Raw genomic sequence first — 14,362 nt, forward strand, 5'->3', positions numbered from 1 at the left:
GACAAGTGCACAGTATTACATCTGGGCCACAAAAATGAGAATCACAAATACTGGATGGGGGATACACTTCTGGGCAGTAGTATATGTGAAAGGGATCTTGGGGTAAGAGTGGACTTTAAACTGAATATGAGCAGTCAGTGTGATGCGGTGGCAAAAAAGGCTAATTCAATCCTGGGTTGTATCAAAGGGGCAATAGCGTTGAAATCGCAGGAGGTCATAGCCCCTCTCTATACTGCCTTGGTCAGGCCACACCTGGTGTATTGTGTGCAGTTCTGGAGGCCTCACTTCAAAAAGGATGTGGACAAAATTGAGAGGGTGCAGAGGAGAGCGACAAGAATGATCAGGGGTCTGGAGACTGAGCCCTACGAGGAAAGGCTGAGGGCCTTGGGAATGTTTAGTTTGGAGGAGAGGAGGTTGAGGGGGGACATGATTGCTCTCTTTAAATATTTGAAAGGCTGTCATTTGGAGGAGGGCAAAGAGCTGTTCCAGTTGGCAGCAGAGGGTAGGACGCGAAGCAATGGGCTAAAACTACATCCACAAAGGTACCAGCTGGATATTAGGAAAAACTTTTTCATGGTCAGAGTAGTTCAAAAGTGGAATCAGCTGCCTAGGGAGGTGGTGAGCTCCCCTTCACTGGCAGTTTTCAAGAAGAGGCTGGATGAATACTTGTCAGAGATGCTTTAGGCTGATCCTGCACTGGGCAGGGGGTTGGACTAGATGGTCTGTATGGCCCCTTCCAACTCTAAGATTCTATGATTCTATGACTGAGAAAACTGAACTACAATTCTGCCTTCAGAAGTGCCTGTATTCCTCCCTAGTTTAATACAGTAATTTTCATATTCTTCAGTAATGAAAGTCCCCCACTCCCAGTTGATCTTTCCCATTCTTGTGATAGAAATCTGGTGCTTCGGTTTTCTATGGAACTTGGTGACCTGAAGAGGGCCAGGAGATTTTTAGAACCATGCTGATGGAAAACTTGAATGGAATCTGACATAGGGTTTTTTCACATGCTCGCTTACATCAAGTTGTTGGAGTATTCGGCACGTGAGGTTTGGATCCACTTTGGACTTTTGTAATTCCACACTTGAGTGGTCTCTAGTTTTTACTTCTGCACTTTGAAAAATGCCTTGTTTCTGCTTCAGGCCTTCCGAGTTTCGTAAATGGTTTTTTAAGTGTGGGGATTTAAACATAAGGGGGTTGTGGTTAACTTCTACTTCACCCTCTACTTGTCTGTCAATGACTAGATGCTGTTATTTAAGCCCCAAATTTAACAAAATTTCTCTGTGCTGAATTGGCTGATGTTTTCTGGAGGAAAACTTTAAAATGTTAAGTGGGGTTTTTAAGCATATCAATCGATGCCTGCTGCTCCCTCAGATCGTTTTCTGCCGCAGTGCTATTACTAAGTGCTGTATCAGCTTTTGAATTCACTATCTGTAAGTCATGTTGGATTTCAGAGATCTGATCTGCTAGGGGCTTGATAATTAGTGACATCTGATTCAAAATATTATTCTCTAGCCTTGCTAGTTTAGTGTCCAGAGACTCAGATGTTAAATCCTGTGGTGAAATGGCAGTTAAAGGAGCAGTTGCCATTTTAGTTTGAAGTGAGATAGAGCTGGTCTCCGTCTCTGGCAAGTCTAGTAACTGAAATAGATTATTAGTTTTCCTTAAACTTAAAGAAAAAGAAAGAAATGCTTAAAGAAAAAATGTTAAAATTAGACCTACTCTCCCAGCAGCGGAACATCAAGATTAGGGGCTTGAATGAGGAAGTTACACGTAATGTCGACCTTACAGCCTTTATAGCCACATGGCTCTCCTATCAGCTCCAATTGGAGGTTTCACCAATAATAACAGAGGCTTACCGGATTGGCTCTCTTAAACACACAAAAAAAGAAACTCCAAGGGATGTACTAATTGAAATCCCTGATCAAAGAATACGAGTGAAAATCCTTAATGAAGCAAAAAAGAATGGCTCTATATCTTATAAAGGTACTCCACTCATTCTCACTGACCTTCCAGCTGAGATTTTAGAAAAAAGAAGAGCTTTGAAATCAATAACTGTGGCGCTGCGTGAAGCAAATATAAATTACAGATGGATGAACTACACAAACCTGCTTGTCTAGTTGCAGGGAAAACATGTTATAATTGAAAATGAATTATCGGGGAAGCAATTCCTACAAACCCTGAACTTTGTTTCACCCATGGAGTATGACAGAGCTTAGCAGAAGCACAAAATGCCTCCTTCATCATCACCTTCATCCATTAAAGGGAGTAAAATCCCCATCAAACACATCTGACTCTTACTAAAGCTGTAGTAATCTTTGTTAATATACCTTTATAGAAGTTATATGTATATTTGTACATTTAAATACTTCTTAGAGGTTATGGGATAGGGGTTGGGAGAAACCATTTAGAATAATTTAGAATAATTCTAAGCTCTTTTCACTAAGTAACAGTTAAAGTAGTTAGCTTAGGCTGATAACTATCTTGCTTAACCTAAGCACGACAGTTACGGATTGTTACTATTATACCTTATTTAATTCTCATTAACTTATAGAATAAGACGAAGGGGAGGGATTGGTGGGAGGGGGAGGGAAATTGGGGTGGGGTTATTTTTTTTCTCTTCCATTCAGTATCTCATAATTATTCTTTTATTTATCTAAAATTAAAATAAACATATAAATAACAAAAAGGGGACAAAATATTATTGAAGAGGAAATAAAAGAAGGTTTATCTGGGTTTGGGGAGGGGACTCTACCTTCCCAAGAAGTCTTGCTGTACGATTATTTCTCTGTATTTATAAAATAGATTTTGACATAGTTACACTTCTACCCTCTGTCAATATAACTTTTAGTCATACCCATAATTCCTATTAATAATTAATTATCAATATTTTGGCAGTAGTGATATTTATTATTAACATTGTAATAGATGGGGTTGCTCATTAATGTATTAGTAAACATGATTACTTCTGTGTTTGTCCTTATTTAAAAAAAATTAAGGGGGGGTTGCACAGTAGAGGAGGGTTGTTGGCTTTATTTGGTGTGGTTTAAGGGATTGGTAAGCTAAGTGTAAAGTAACGTTATAAATCATATATTATTATTTCTAATTTTTGATTGATTCAGTTATAGATTATACTTTTCAAATTAATTGTTTATAATTATAGACTGTATTAATTTTAATCTATTTAATACTTGTTACAATTAATTTTATATTATACTTGATATTTTTATTCTTTATTATATACATATATTTAATTGGCATCTATAAAACTACTAAATAAATCCAGGTAATTTATATCATTATCGTAAATACAGGGACTTGCAATATTTAGAAATAATATATACCATTTAATAATTATATATTTATACTTTAAAAAAATGTTAAGTGGGGTTTTCAGTTTTTTTAAAAAACAACAACTGGACTAAAAAAATACAGGAAACACAGAGACTCCTAGAAAAAAAGTCCTCTTAAATAGCTTACGTTGGTGAGATGATGGTTTACTTCATGCCAAGTTTAGCATGTACACAAAACATATAACAAACAATGCTAACACTTCTGTGTGTTGACTGGCTGAGGCATTCTGGAGGGAAACTTTAAAATATTAAGCAGTATTCATGGCTCTCTGCAAAGTTTTTCTGTTAGACATTACAGTGTCCCTCTCCCCTCAACATTGCAAGGGTTTAAAAAAAATTAAACCATGTTACAATGTTGTTGTTTAAAAATTGGGGTGGGGGGACAGACTAAAAAGTTTTAAAGGTATTTTGGCACTTGTCTGAGCCTTTAAATTCTCAGAAACTAATGATTAGTTGCTGACACGTTTGCAATTTTTTTTTTAAACTGAGAAAATCTCTCAAACAAGTTATGATCTTGATGTTGACTATAATATAGCCGAGACATTAAAAATGCCCCAGGCACCTCAACAAGAGGACAAGGGCTACAGTATCAATTGCTTTTTATAATCCACATGACATATTCTTCCAAAAAATTAAGTATCATTTTGCTTGAAAAGTATATTAATTTTGACCCCTCTCGGTTTAATGTGGCTTATTTTCTCTGTAATTATGAGATTTCTGCATGACTAGCAGTCAAATGTTAACTGGCATCCTTAAAGCCTTCCAAAATCCAGCAATTCAAAATTTTGCTTTCATTAAGTATCAATAACATTTTATTATTTCTTGTATATTTCCCAACAGTATTCCTAGGACATCTGTTAATAAATTAGATTAATAAATTAGATGGTTTGAAGGGCCCATGATCAATCCAACTGATTGTAACTTGCAGTCATCCTCATCAACATGTATGTACCTTCAGTTCAACATTGCCTCAGAGATCCAAACCTATATCATAAGGTGAAATTTCATAGAAATAATATGCTACTGTATTTTTTTGTACATTCTTATGAAAACTGAGTACAACACACCAATATTCCATGTGTAATGCCAAAAATATATCCAACGGTGTTCTGCTCTCTCCTACACTGTCACTGAGTTTGTTAACTGATCTGAACATATTAATGAAAAGATATAAAATTCTACTGTCTTTCAGACACGTTTGATCATGAAAATAAAGAAAGCTGCACTGACACATGCAAGAGCAAAACTAGCCTAAGAAATCAATAGGGGTGTGTGCTTCGGAAATCCGAATAGGGCCCGATACAGAAAGATTCGGTATTTCTGAATTGGTCCCGATTCGGAAATACCAACGCAAACCTTTCCGAAGCAATTCGGATCGCTTTGGAAAGCTTTGGGGCAGCCGGGAGCAGTTCTGTAGCAAATTCAAGCCTCCTGCGCTTTCTCAGGAGAGGGGAGTGGGGAGAAGGAGTGAGTGACTCACTCCAACCTCCTCCTAACCCCTCCCATCTTGTAAAAAAAGGCGAGAAGCTTGAAAAAGCTTCAGAACTTTGCTGGCTGAATGCATTGCAATGCAATGCAATGCAAGCAGCCAGCAAAGTCTGCTGAGATTCCTGTCTAATTTACAGGTTGGGAGGGGTGAGGAGGGGTGAATGAGTGCAAGGGGGAGGGGGATCAGGGAAGGGAGGGGGAGTTAGGAGTGTCTAATTCCACTGCTGCATCCTCCTTCCAGCCAATGGATTCTCTGGAAGGAGATGCAACAGGGGATTTAAATTGGGAGGCTTGCCAATCCACAATTTTCCTTGGTCTACATAGAGACTTGAGAGTACTTCCACTGGAACTCTGTCTCCTTTGTTAGCTGGCCTGCTGGTGCTGGAGGACTTCACTGAGGAGGAGAGGACTTCACCTGGAGGATTCCTGCCTGCCTGACCATCGCTGGACTGCAGGACTTGTGAGAGTCAGTGACTCACAGGATTTTCTCTAGGGGGGATTTTTTTGGTTGTCTGGGGGGGAAAGGGGAGGGATTGTTTTTAAAAAGTTGATTTTAATTAATCTTTATTTTGAGGGGGGAAGGATTCTTGCATCTTTGTGTGGTGGGGGGAGGGCCTTTGTTGGTGTGTAAGCAGCTTCTGGCTGGAGCATTTGTTTGAGGGGGAGGCTGGTATTGTGTTAAAAGTTTAAACTTTATTGTTTATAGTTGGAGCTTTTATTTTCCAGTTCTTAAAGGCGTAAAGGGTTAGGGACTTGACTGGGGGGGGGGCTGTTCCTGTTCACTGTGTTTCTAAAGTTTGCTGTTGTGAGTTTAATTTTTTTTACTGTTTTTGGTAAGGGGGGATTGTTCCTGCTTACAGTGTTCTGAAAGTATGCTGTTAGAAATTTGAGGTTTTATTTCTGGTTTTTTTGTGTGGGGCGAGCAATTGTTCCTGTTTTGACTGCTATTAAAGTTTGCTGTGTTGGGAGTTTGAGTTTTTTTCACTGGTTTTGGTGAGGGGGGGACTGTTCCTTGTTTGAATTGGTTTTAAAGTTTATTCTTGGGTGTTTGAGTTGTGTTCCAGCTGTTTTGGGGGAGAGGGAACTGTTCCTGCTTTGATTTTCTTTTAAAGTTCACTGTTGGGGCTTTGACTTCTGTTCCAGCTGTTGGTGGTGGTGGTGGGGAAACTGTTCTTGGTTTGAGTTGGTTTAAAAGTTTACTGTTGGGTGTTTGATTTCTGTTCCAGCTGTTTCAGGGGGGGAGGGAACTGGTATTATTTGTGTGTGTGTGTGTGTGTGTGTGTGTGTGTGTGTGTGTGTGTGTGTGTGTGTGTGTGAGAGAGAGAGAGAGAGAGAGAGAGAGAGAGAGAGAGAGAGAATTGTAGGTAGGGTTCAGGTGGGGGCTTGCTTGTGGGTTCTGATTTTATCTGCTGTGTGTTTAAGGGGTTGGGCCTGAGTTTTTAATTTCAATTAAATTTGCTTATTGCTTCTTTGCTCTGTGTGTGTCTCTGTGTATCTCTGTGTTTCTGAGTTAAAGGTTTAAAGGGTTACGGGCTTGAGAAGGGGGCAGGTAGTGTTTTTAAGTGTGTGTGCGCGTGTGTGTTTGAGAGTTCTAGTTAAGGTTCAGGTGGGGGCTTGCTTGTGGGTTCTGATTTTATTTGCTGTGTGTTTAAGGAATGTGAACCATCTCTCCATGTCTGGTATGAGGAACCACCTGAAGAGGCAACACCAGGCAGTGCTTGTTCAGGGGGAGTTCAAGTGGCACCACAAGGCTGCCAGCTAGCCAGAAGGAGGCAGGCTTCTCTGGTGCTCTCCCCCCACGGGTTCCCGCACGGCAGGAACGCCAAGTCTCTGTGATGGAGATGCTTGGTATGCTGGGCACTAGTGTGCCCAGAGAGGGGATCCAGAGGGTGAGCAGGCGTATTACATGCTGTATCGTCAAAATGATTGCCCATGATGGACAGCCATTCGCCCTAGTTGATCAACTCGGCTTCCATGAGCTGCACCAGGATCTCGCTCCTTGGTACGCAATCCCTGTTTGCACGACATTGAGCAGCACTGTGGTGCCCTCATTTCACAGGGCTGTCAGGGACCACGTGAAGGCACAGTTGTCTCGCACTACTGGGAGAACTGTGCACTTCATGTCCAATATCTGGACCTGCTCTAGTGTGCAGCATTCGTACCTCTCGCTTACTGCACACTGGTGGCTACCCAAGGACCTTCACAGTGGGAGTGGGGTGCCCAGCGTTAGGCAAGGACGGATGGGAGACCACCGGGCTGGCTACCACAAGGCCTTGCTCCACACTGAGGTTCTCGATGTGTTACACACAGCAGAGAACATTGTGGCTACCTTGAGAAAGGAGTTGGATGACTGGATAGGTAAGGAGACTGTCACTATGGGATGCATGGTGGCAGATGGTGGCCAGAACATGAGGCCAGCGGCGCATCAGGTGAGCCACGAGCACATTTACTGTGCGGCTCACAAACTCCACCTAGTGGTGAAAGATGTGCTTGGGGTGGGCTCCTCCCCAGAACCCCAGGACCCCATGACTCGTGACTTCCAGTATCTCCTGCAGAAGTGTCAGAGGCTCACAAGTCACTTCTCACATAGTGTGAAATCCTCTCATGAACTGCGCCAGAAGCAGGCCAGGAGAGGCGTGCCGGAGCATGTCCTGATCTCTGATGTAATCACTTGCTGGAACTCCACCTGTGCCATGCTGGCACACTTGGTGGAGCAGCAGGCCGCACTCCAGGCGTGGCTCTCAGAGAGCAACACTGCGAATCAGGTGGGTGAGTTCAGCCAGGAGGATTGGCTCACCATCACCCAGACAGTGGAGGTCCTAAAGCCCTTCAAGGACTTCACTGTAGCAGTCTCGTCTGACACAGCGACCCACAGGATTTGGTGGAGGCAGTGGTTAGGGACTACCTTGCGGAGCCCTGCGAGTTGCTGTCCACTGGTCATTCCTCTGGTGCACATGTTCCAGAGTTCACTGGCCTCCTTTGTGGACCCAGATGCACCACGCGCAGACAGTGTTCCAGCAGTGCGCGTGCTTGTGAGAAGGCTGCAGCAGGGCATAGCTGCCAGGCTAACGCCTCTCACACAGAACCAATCGTACATGTTGGCGACCATGTGCGACCCGCGAATCAAGGGCACTTTTGCTGAGCGGGACGGGAACCTCACCCAAGCCAGAGAGGCCCTCTGTGCGTGGGTGATGCGCAGGGAGGCCAAGAGGGGACACCTGTTATTAGAGGGGATGTGCAAGGGGCCCAGCCCTCTCGCACCCCTTCTGAGCAGGCTCCCCCCTTGGCCACCGCCAGAATGTCCATGGAGATAAAGATGCTCCGGCGGGTCCTCGGCCCCTCTGGGATTGTGAGTCGCGTGAGAGAGGATTTGGTGGAGGCAGTGGTTAGGGACTACCTTGCAGAGCCCTGCGAGTTGCTGTCCACTGATCCGCTGAGCTACTGGGCCAAGAAGAAGGCGGTCTGGCCAGACCTCTCCCTCAAGGCACAGCAGCTCCTCTCATGCCCTCCGACGAGCATGGAGAGCGAGCGTGTCTTTTCCTATGCCAGCGACATTGTCAGCCCACATTGCTCTCGCCTTTTCCCATAGAGAGTTGAGCAGTTGGTCTTCCTGAAGGTCAACTCTCAGCTCTTTAATTTCTCAGGACTGGACTTCCAGAGTGACTGAGGTGAGCCCTCCTTGTGGCCTGCATCATCTGCGTGTCTGGGATCTGGGGAATCGTGCTCTTCCCTACATTAAACTTGTAGAATTAGATTAAAAAATCCAGCAGAAGGAGGGTGGGACTCAGTGGCAAAGGGAATGCACCCTGCAATTTGGCCTCCCCCCACCCCCAACCAGGAATTTAAAAAAATGCCCCCAAACTGTCACAGACCCCATGGGCACAAATTTATTGTGATAATTAATAACATGCCCCAGAAATGTTGATTGCCACTGGACGGACAGAGAGGTTAGATAGGGACTGGTTAGGTTAGGGAGACACAGCACACTGGCTATGCTGCTGTTTAATGTTGTTGCATGCTGTTAAACTGTTCATGTTGAAGGGGTGGGGGAGGAATGGGGCAATAGGGATGGTGCAGGTGGGGGCCAGCTGATGATGAAGGCTACATCACTGCCTCACAGGTGGTTTCCAGTTCAGCCTGAAGCTGGGGGGGGGGACCTCTGCAACCATGCTCCACAAATGCCATTGTGTTGTGCTTGTGGCTAGGTACTGTTTTGCTCTGTGGTGTTTCCCCACTGGCTGAACTGAAAGCCTAGCTGCAGGAAATGATAATGGTTCTGCTAGACTAAGTTGCAAGTGTGTTCCCCCTTTCATTTTGCTTTGGGAGGAATGGATGCTTGCCTTCATGCTGTAATATAAATAAAGTGTTTTTGCAAGAAACTGTGTGTGTGTTTTTGTGATTCTGTTATGAATGGGCCCCATTCATGATATTGAGTAGCTATACCATAGTTGTGCACTGATTGCCAAATGACTTTGCTGTGCCTTGATGTTATATTGCAGTTGTTTTAACCTAACTTCCTTTCATAGGCTTGAGAAACCTATTCTCTCTTCTGAGACTGTCTCAGTCAGCACTTTGGCATTGGCCACAGGTGTGTATGCCAGACTTGTTTTGATTTACTGTCTTTATGTATTTCCCCCTGAGATTTCTGTCTGGATTTTTCCCACCACTGATATGCTAATAAGATGGGAGGGGGGAAGATCCCTTTTACCACAGGTCTTTTGCCTTTTCTTTATTCCTTCCAACCTCTTGGTCAACTTAGGATCTTTTCTATGGACAATGCTTATTTTCTGGAATGAAGACTTTCAACCCAGAATTTCGGTGGGCTTGATGTGGGGGTCCAGAGGTTTGCCTACCATAGCATAAGGACCTTAGAACTGACAGATACTCTGGTTTGAAGTAAGCTCTGGTACTATTGTGTGGGAGACTGTTGTGATGCCTTGTGTTGTGCCTTCATGTTGTGTAACGTAAAGCCAAGAAAGAAATAAAGTGTTTTTGCAAGTGATTGTGTTTTTGTGATTCTCTGGTTTGAAGTTGTGGTACTATTGTGTGGGAGACTGTTGTGATGTGTCAGACTCGTGTGCCTTTAAAGCTGTAACTGAAAGTTAAAAAATATTTTTTTTTAACATTATTCAATGTGTGTTTGTGTGTTACTCTCTGGTGTGAAGGTTAGTTCCCATCATAGGGAACAATAGAGAGTGGCTGGCCAGCCTGCTTTGGGGGTGGTGGGGAACTTCGGGGAGCGTGTCTTTGTGTCTGTGGGGCTGTTGGGGGGTAGATTGAAAGGGGGATTATGCCTGTGGCCACAGATGCCACATTCCATGTGTTCCTGCTGCGGCAGTCTGGATTTTCCCATAACAGGAACCAATGGAGAGTGGCCAGTTACTGCAGGGGTGGTTAGGTTTGGGGGGGATGTGCCACCTAGACAAAAGGCCTTTGTTTTTTCCCCATAGGGAATAGAGGAGAGTGGGGGAGGATGGGGGTACCTTCTTTGGGGGTCCATAACATGGCCCCCCAAAGTCCAAATTCTCTGATACTTGGGGAGGTCGTTAGAGGAGAGTTAGAATGTCCCCACCAAGTTTAGTTTGCTTCGTAAAGAAAATGACCCCCCCCCAGCTCCTAGAAAGCCAGGAGCATGTTACCCATTGAAAATAACAGCCAAATCTTTACGAAGCAAACCTGAATCTTTCCAAAACGGGTATTTCGAAGCGGCTTGTCACTTCGGAATTCCCTTTTTTACGGATCTTTTTCCCGATTCGGAAATTCTGAATCACTCTGTTCCTGCACACCCCTAGAAATCACCATAAACAAGAGGTTTATAACACAACATGAAAAAGATTTGACCTATATAAATGGTTTTACATATATTGATCATTACATTGTAAATGTTATATTCTGCTCTAAAGAATAAAATGTACAGGAACTGAATCTTTGTACTCAATATTACCAGTAAGTCAATTAAAGTTAGACACACACGCCTATTTAATACTTAAAACTAATGATATCTGAAGAAGTACATTCTACCACTTCACCTTTTATCAAGGCAATTCGTAAAATAGTTTTAAATATTTTGAATCTCTTACCAGGTCTCTCTTTGCCCGTGCCTTTTGACTCAGCAAATTTTTGTATCAAGCTTTCAACAGATGTGTTTGTCATGTTGTTTATAAATTCTTCATGGACCTTCAAGAAAGAGAACAATATAGGTTTCATAAAGGGAGTAAAACCTCATAATAAACAATAATAAAACTCAATGGCTTCAGCAGCTGATACACTTAAGGATTATTTAATTACTGCATACTGACATGATCTTATAAGCTAAGAAGCATCACACGAGGAGACAAAGAATCAAGAAACCAGTTTTGTGAGCCCACGAAAGCTTTATATCTGTTTGTTAAACAACAGTTTCTATAATGCTCGGCTTACGAAACTTGAATTTCAAGAGCAGTTTTGGTATGACATGGGAGTCAGCTCCTCGAAGAAAAAAAATCCAGAGAACTAACACAGGACTCAATCTAGTTAGCTCTGAGTCCTGGATATAGAACAAATATGTTCCTGTGTTTATCTATTATAATATACCTTTATATGCAATGCTTACTTTCTTGTAAAAAGGACATCAATTAGAAATAAGATTTATATCTCCATCTAAACTGAAAATATAAACTAAATCTCAATATGATCTCAATATAATCTTTAAAGATACTATTGAGAAATGTTATTGTCAACATCTATCCCTCTGAATTCAGACCTCTGTTGAGAATCTGAGCTAAGCTTTTGTAGGTTAAAAATTAAGTTTCATTTGGCTTATTTTGCAATGCATATTCAAAAATATTTCACATAAATGGTTTCAATAACGCAGCAACGCAAAGTAAATAGAATACATAGGTAAAATTTTGATTAAAACAGAATCTTGATTATATAAACAATGCATTAAGAAGCCTGTGGTAGATATCTGTAGATGAGATTTCTATTAAACATTAGCATGATAACTGTAATGCCTACATCACAATCCGTTGTAACATGGTAGTTTTCTTTCCTAGAAATTAGCCCAAAAACCCAGGATCCATTTATAGTAAATGCATATCTTCAGAAGTTTCTCTTCTTGCTTAACTTGCATCCTTTTTATGATGGAAAAAAACTAAAGCTGATAGGCCTTAGTTTCATGCAAATTTGTTTTGAATCAAAATGTGACATTATTTTAACCAAGGTTAAAAGGCTGACCCATGATCCAAAAGGTTCTATGCTGTTATTGTAGTCTGTTGTACAAATCTCTTACTCTAGGGCATGACAGAAAGATAGAAAGTGATCTGGATTTCTTACCACAATCCTTTACATGGAAAATTCAGAATGCCCAACTTGAACTTTCAATTCTATTATGAACTGGGTCAAAATGATACTAGGTTTGGACCAAACTGGTAATAAGTTCAATTTACTCAGCACCAATTAACGAGCATTCCTTGTTATCAGATACTCTTCACTTTCAGAAGAATCCTTGGGGAGGAGGAAGAGGAGTTGCTAAAAGATAGGCCTCAGGAATAATCTGTACCCTGAAGATGCAGAGCAGATGAACTGCAATGAATGATAGTTTTCCCAATGCTCTCCTGAACCAGTGAATATCTAACCTGAGGCAGCAACTTCTGTCCCTTCAATGACAGCTTCCTACCTCTAGACTTTCCCTATGTCCCAATTAGGAGTGTGCATCCCGAAAAGATTCGGGTTTCGGGAAAATTCGGAAATACCGAAAAGCAAACCACTTCGGAATTCTGGTATTTACTCGCTTCGGTATGCTCCGTAAATATTTGGAGCATACTGAAGTGAGGGGAAGCAACTCCTCCACCCCCACCTCCCACCCCCTGGGGCAACCCCTCCATCCCCCACCCACTTACCTGGCCGTCAGGGAGAGGGGAAGGATGATTAACAGTGGCAGCAGCAGCAGCATGCACGAGGCTTCGACGGCCTGGAGCTAGCTCCTCTGCCGCTGCACCGCCTCCTCTGAGCCTGCAGGGCGGTGGGGAAGGCTGGAGCTGCCTCCTCTGGCCCTTCCTGTCCCTCAAATGGCCACCACAGCGGCCATTTGAGGGGCAGGAAGGGCTTTCTCCACCTCCTCCGCTGCTCTGTGGCCCCACAGGGCAGGCCAGAGCCACTGCTGCTGCTGCCAAGTTAAGTGGGGCTGGGGGGCTGGGGTGATGTTTAAAGGGCCCCGCCACTTAAAAGCGGCAGGAAAGGGGCCCTTTAAACTCAGCCCCAAAACTTTCCAAAGCATTACAAATTCTTCCGAAAGCTCTGATTCAGGATTTCCGAATCGGGGCCAGCATCTTTACAGATCGAGTCCGAGTCTAGTACTTTACCCGAATCGGAAACCTGAAGCGCACATCCCTAGTCCCAATCACAAGAGTTAGCTTGAGAAAGGGAAGGTAAACTCAAGGGGTCCAAAGGTGAATAACCTAAAACCAGGTGCAAATGGAATCCGTACTCTGAGTCAGGCTCATTATAAATTGAACATGGGGGAATTTGCCCATCACTAGTTTTTAATAAGCTTATTCCTTACAAGATTCTCCACAGGTATTTACTCACATTATTTATTCTTGTTTTTAGGTTAAAGCATGTTACTGGTTTAATATGGGCTAATCTGTTGAGGTGTCAGATACTGCAGGATGCTAGAGTGATACTTAGGTCTCTTGCAAATATTTAATACAGTTTTGTATAAATAGCATGGTTAACAGTAGGAGAAGACTCTATAGTTAAAGAGAGCTAATGAGCAGGGTGTATTGATGAAAGAAAGCTAATGAGATTGGAAGGCCTGAAAATAAAAGGAAAGGAAACAAGTATACATGGAAAGTACAAACACACATAGTTCCTTTTATCTGCATTTCCTGGTTATCCTGCCAAATGAGGCTTACAGCTATCTTATCAAACATGAAATAAAACATGAATATCTGCCATGTGATAATTTCCAGAGCAGCAAGAAAATATGCAAGTAGTTTCATTATGCATTTTAAGAATAAATATATTATTAACATTTTAGCACTCCAAACAATGTGAGAACAAGGATGTTGTTGCTTATTCACCTGCATTTAACATGAAGTATCAACTGCTTCTTAATTTCTTATTCTAGAAATGCATAGTTAAACAAACTACATTTATTTCTAGATACAAAAACACTAGGGGTACAATCTAGAGTGCTCTACAGTCCCCCTATTCCACAGTGCCTTACAACAAATACTGCTAAATGTGATACTTTATCTGAAACTAGCAGACTAGCGCTTTCTGAGGAGTAAGCCCATTGAACAGACCCAAGTAAGATTCCAAGTAGATCTGCTATTGCATGCTGTGGAAGTCTATCCCAATTCACAGCCTAACTGATTAAAAACCTCAACCAAAAACTCACCTCACCAATTTGTAAGTGAACTTCTTTTATTGTGGTTGAAAAAGACTCTATAATCTCTTTCATGTGGAGGAGATGCATTTCTTCAATACCTTGGAACTTCTGCATCACAAAGAGTCATTTAGTTTAGTACAATGAGAAA

At 42.4% G+C, this 14,362-nt stretch overlaps 1 protein-coding gene across 1 annotated transcript in view; it reads right to left on the reverse strand.

Moving 5' to 3' along the window:
- The window catches only part of FCHO2 (FCH and mu domain containing endocytic adaptor 2), a 150,449-nt gene that overhangs the window by 90,972 nt on the left and 45,115 nt on the right, over positions 1 to 14,362 (reverse strand). Inside the window, exons 7-8 of the mRNA XM_054987402.1 lie at positions 14,224 to 14,322; positions 10,922 to 11,018 (exon numbers count right to left, since the gene is read on the reverse strand). Coding sequence (XP_054843377.1) covers positions 10,922 to 11,018; positions 14,224 to 14,322 — 196 coding nt within the window. The remainder of the gene's footprint in view (positions 1 to 10,921; positions 11,019 to 14,223; positions 14,323 to 14,362) is intronic.

Source organism: Eublepharis macularius, chromosome 8 (assembly GCF_028583425.1).
Source record: "Eublepharis macularius isolate TG4126 chromosome 8, MPM_Emac_v1.0, whole genome shotgun sequence".
NCBI classification, from domain to species: domain Eukaryota; kingdom Metazoa; phylum Chordata; class Lepidosauria; order Squamata; family Eublepharidae; genus Eublepharis; species Eublepharis macularius.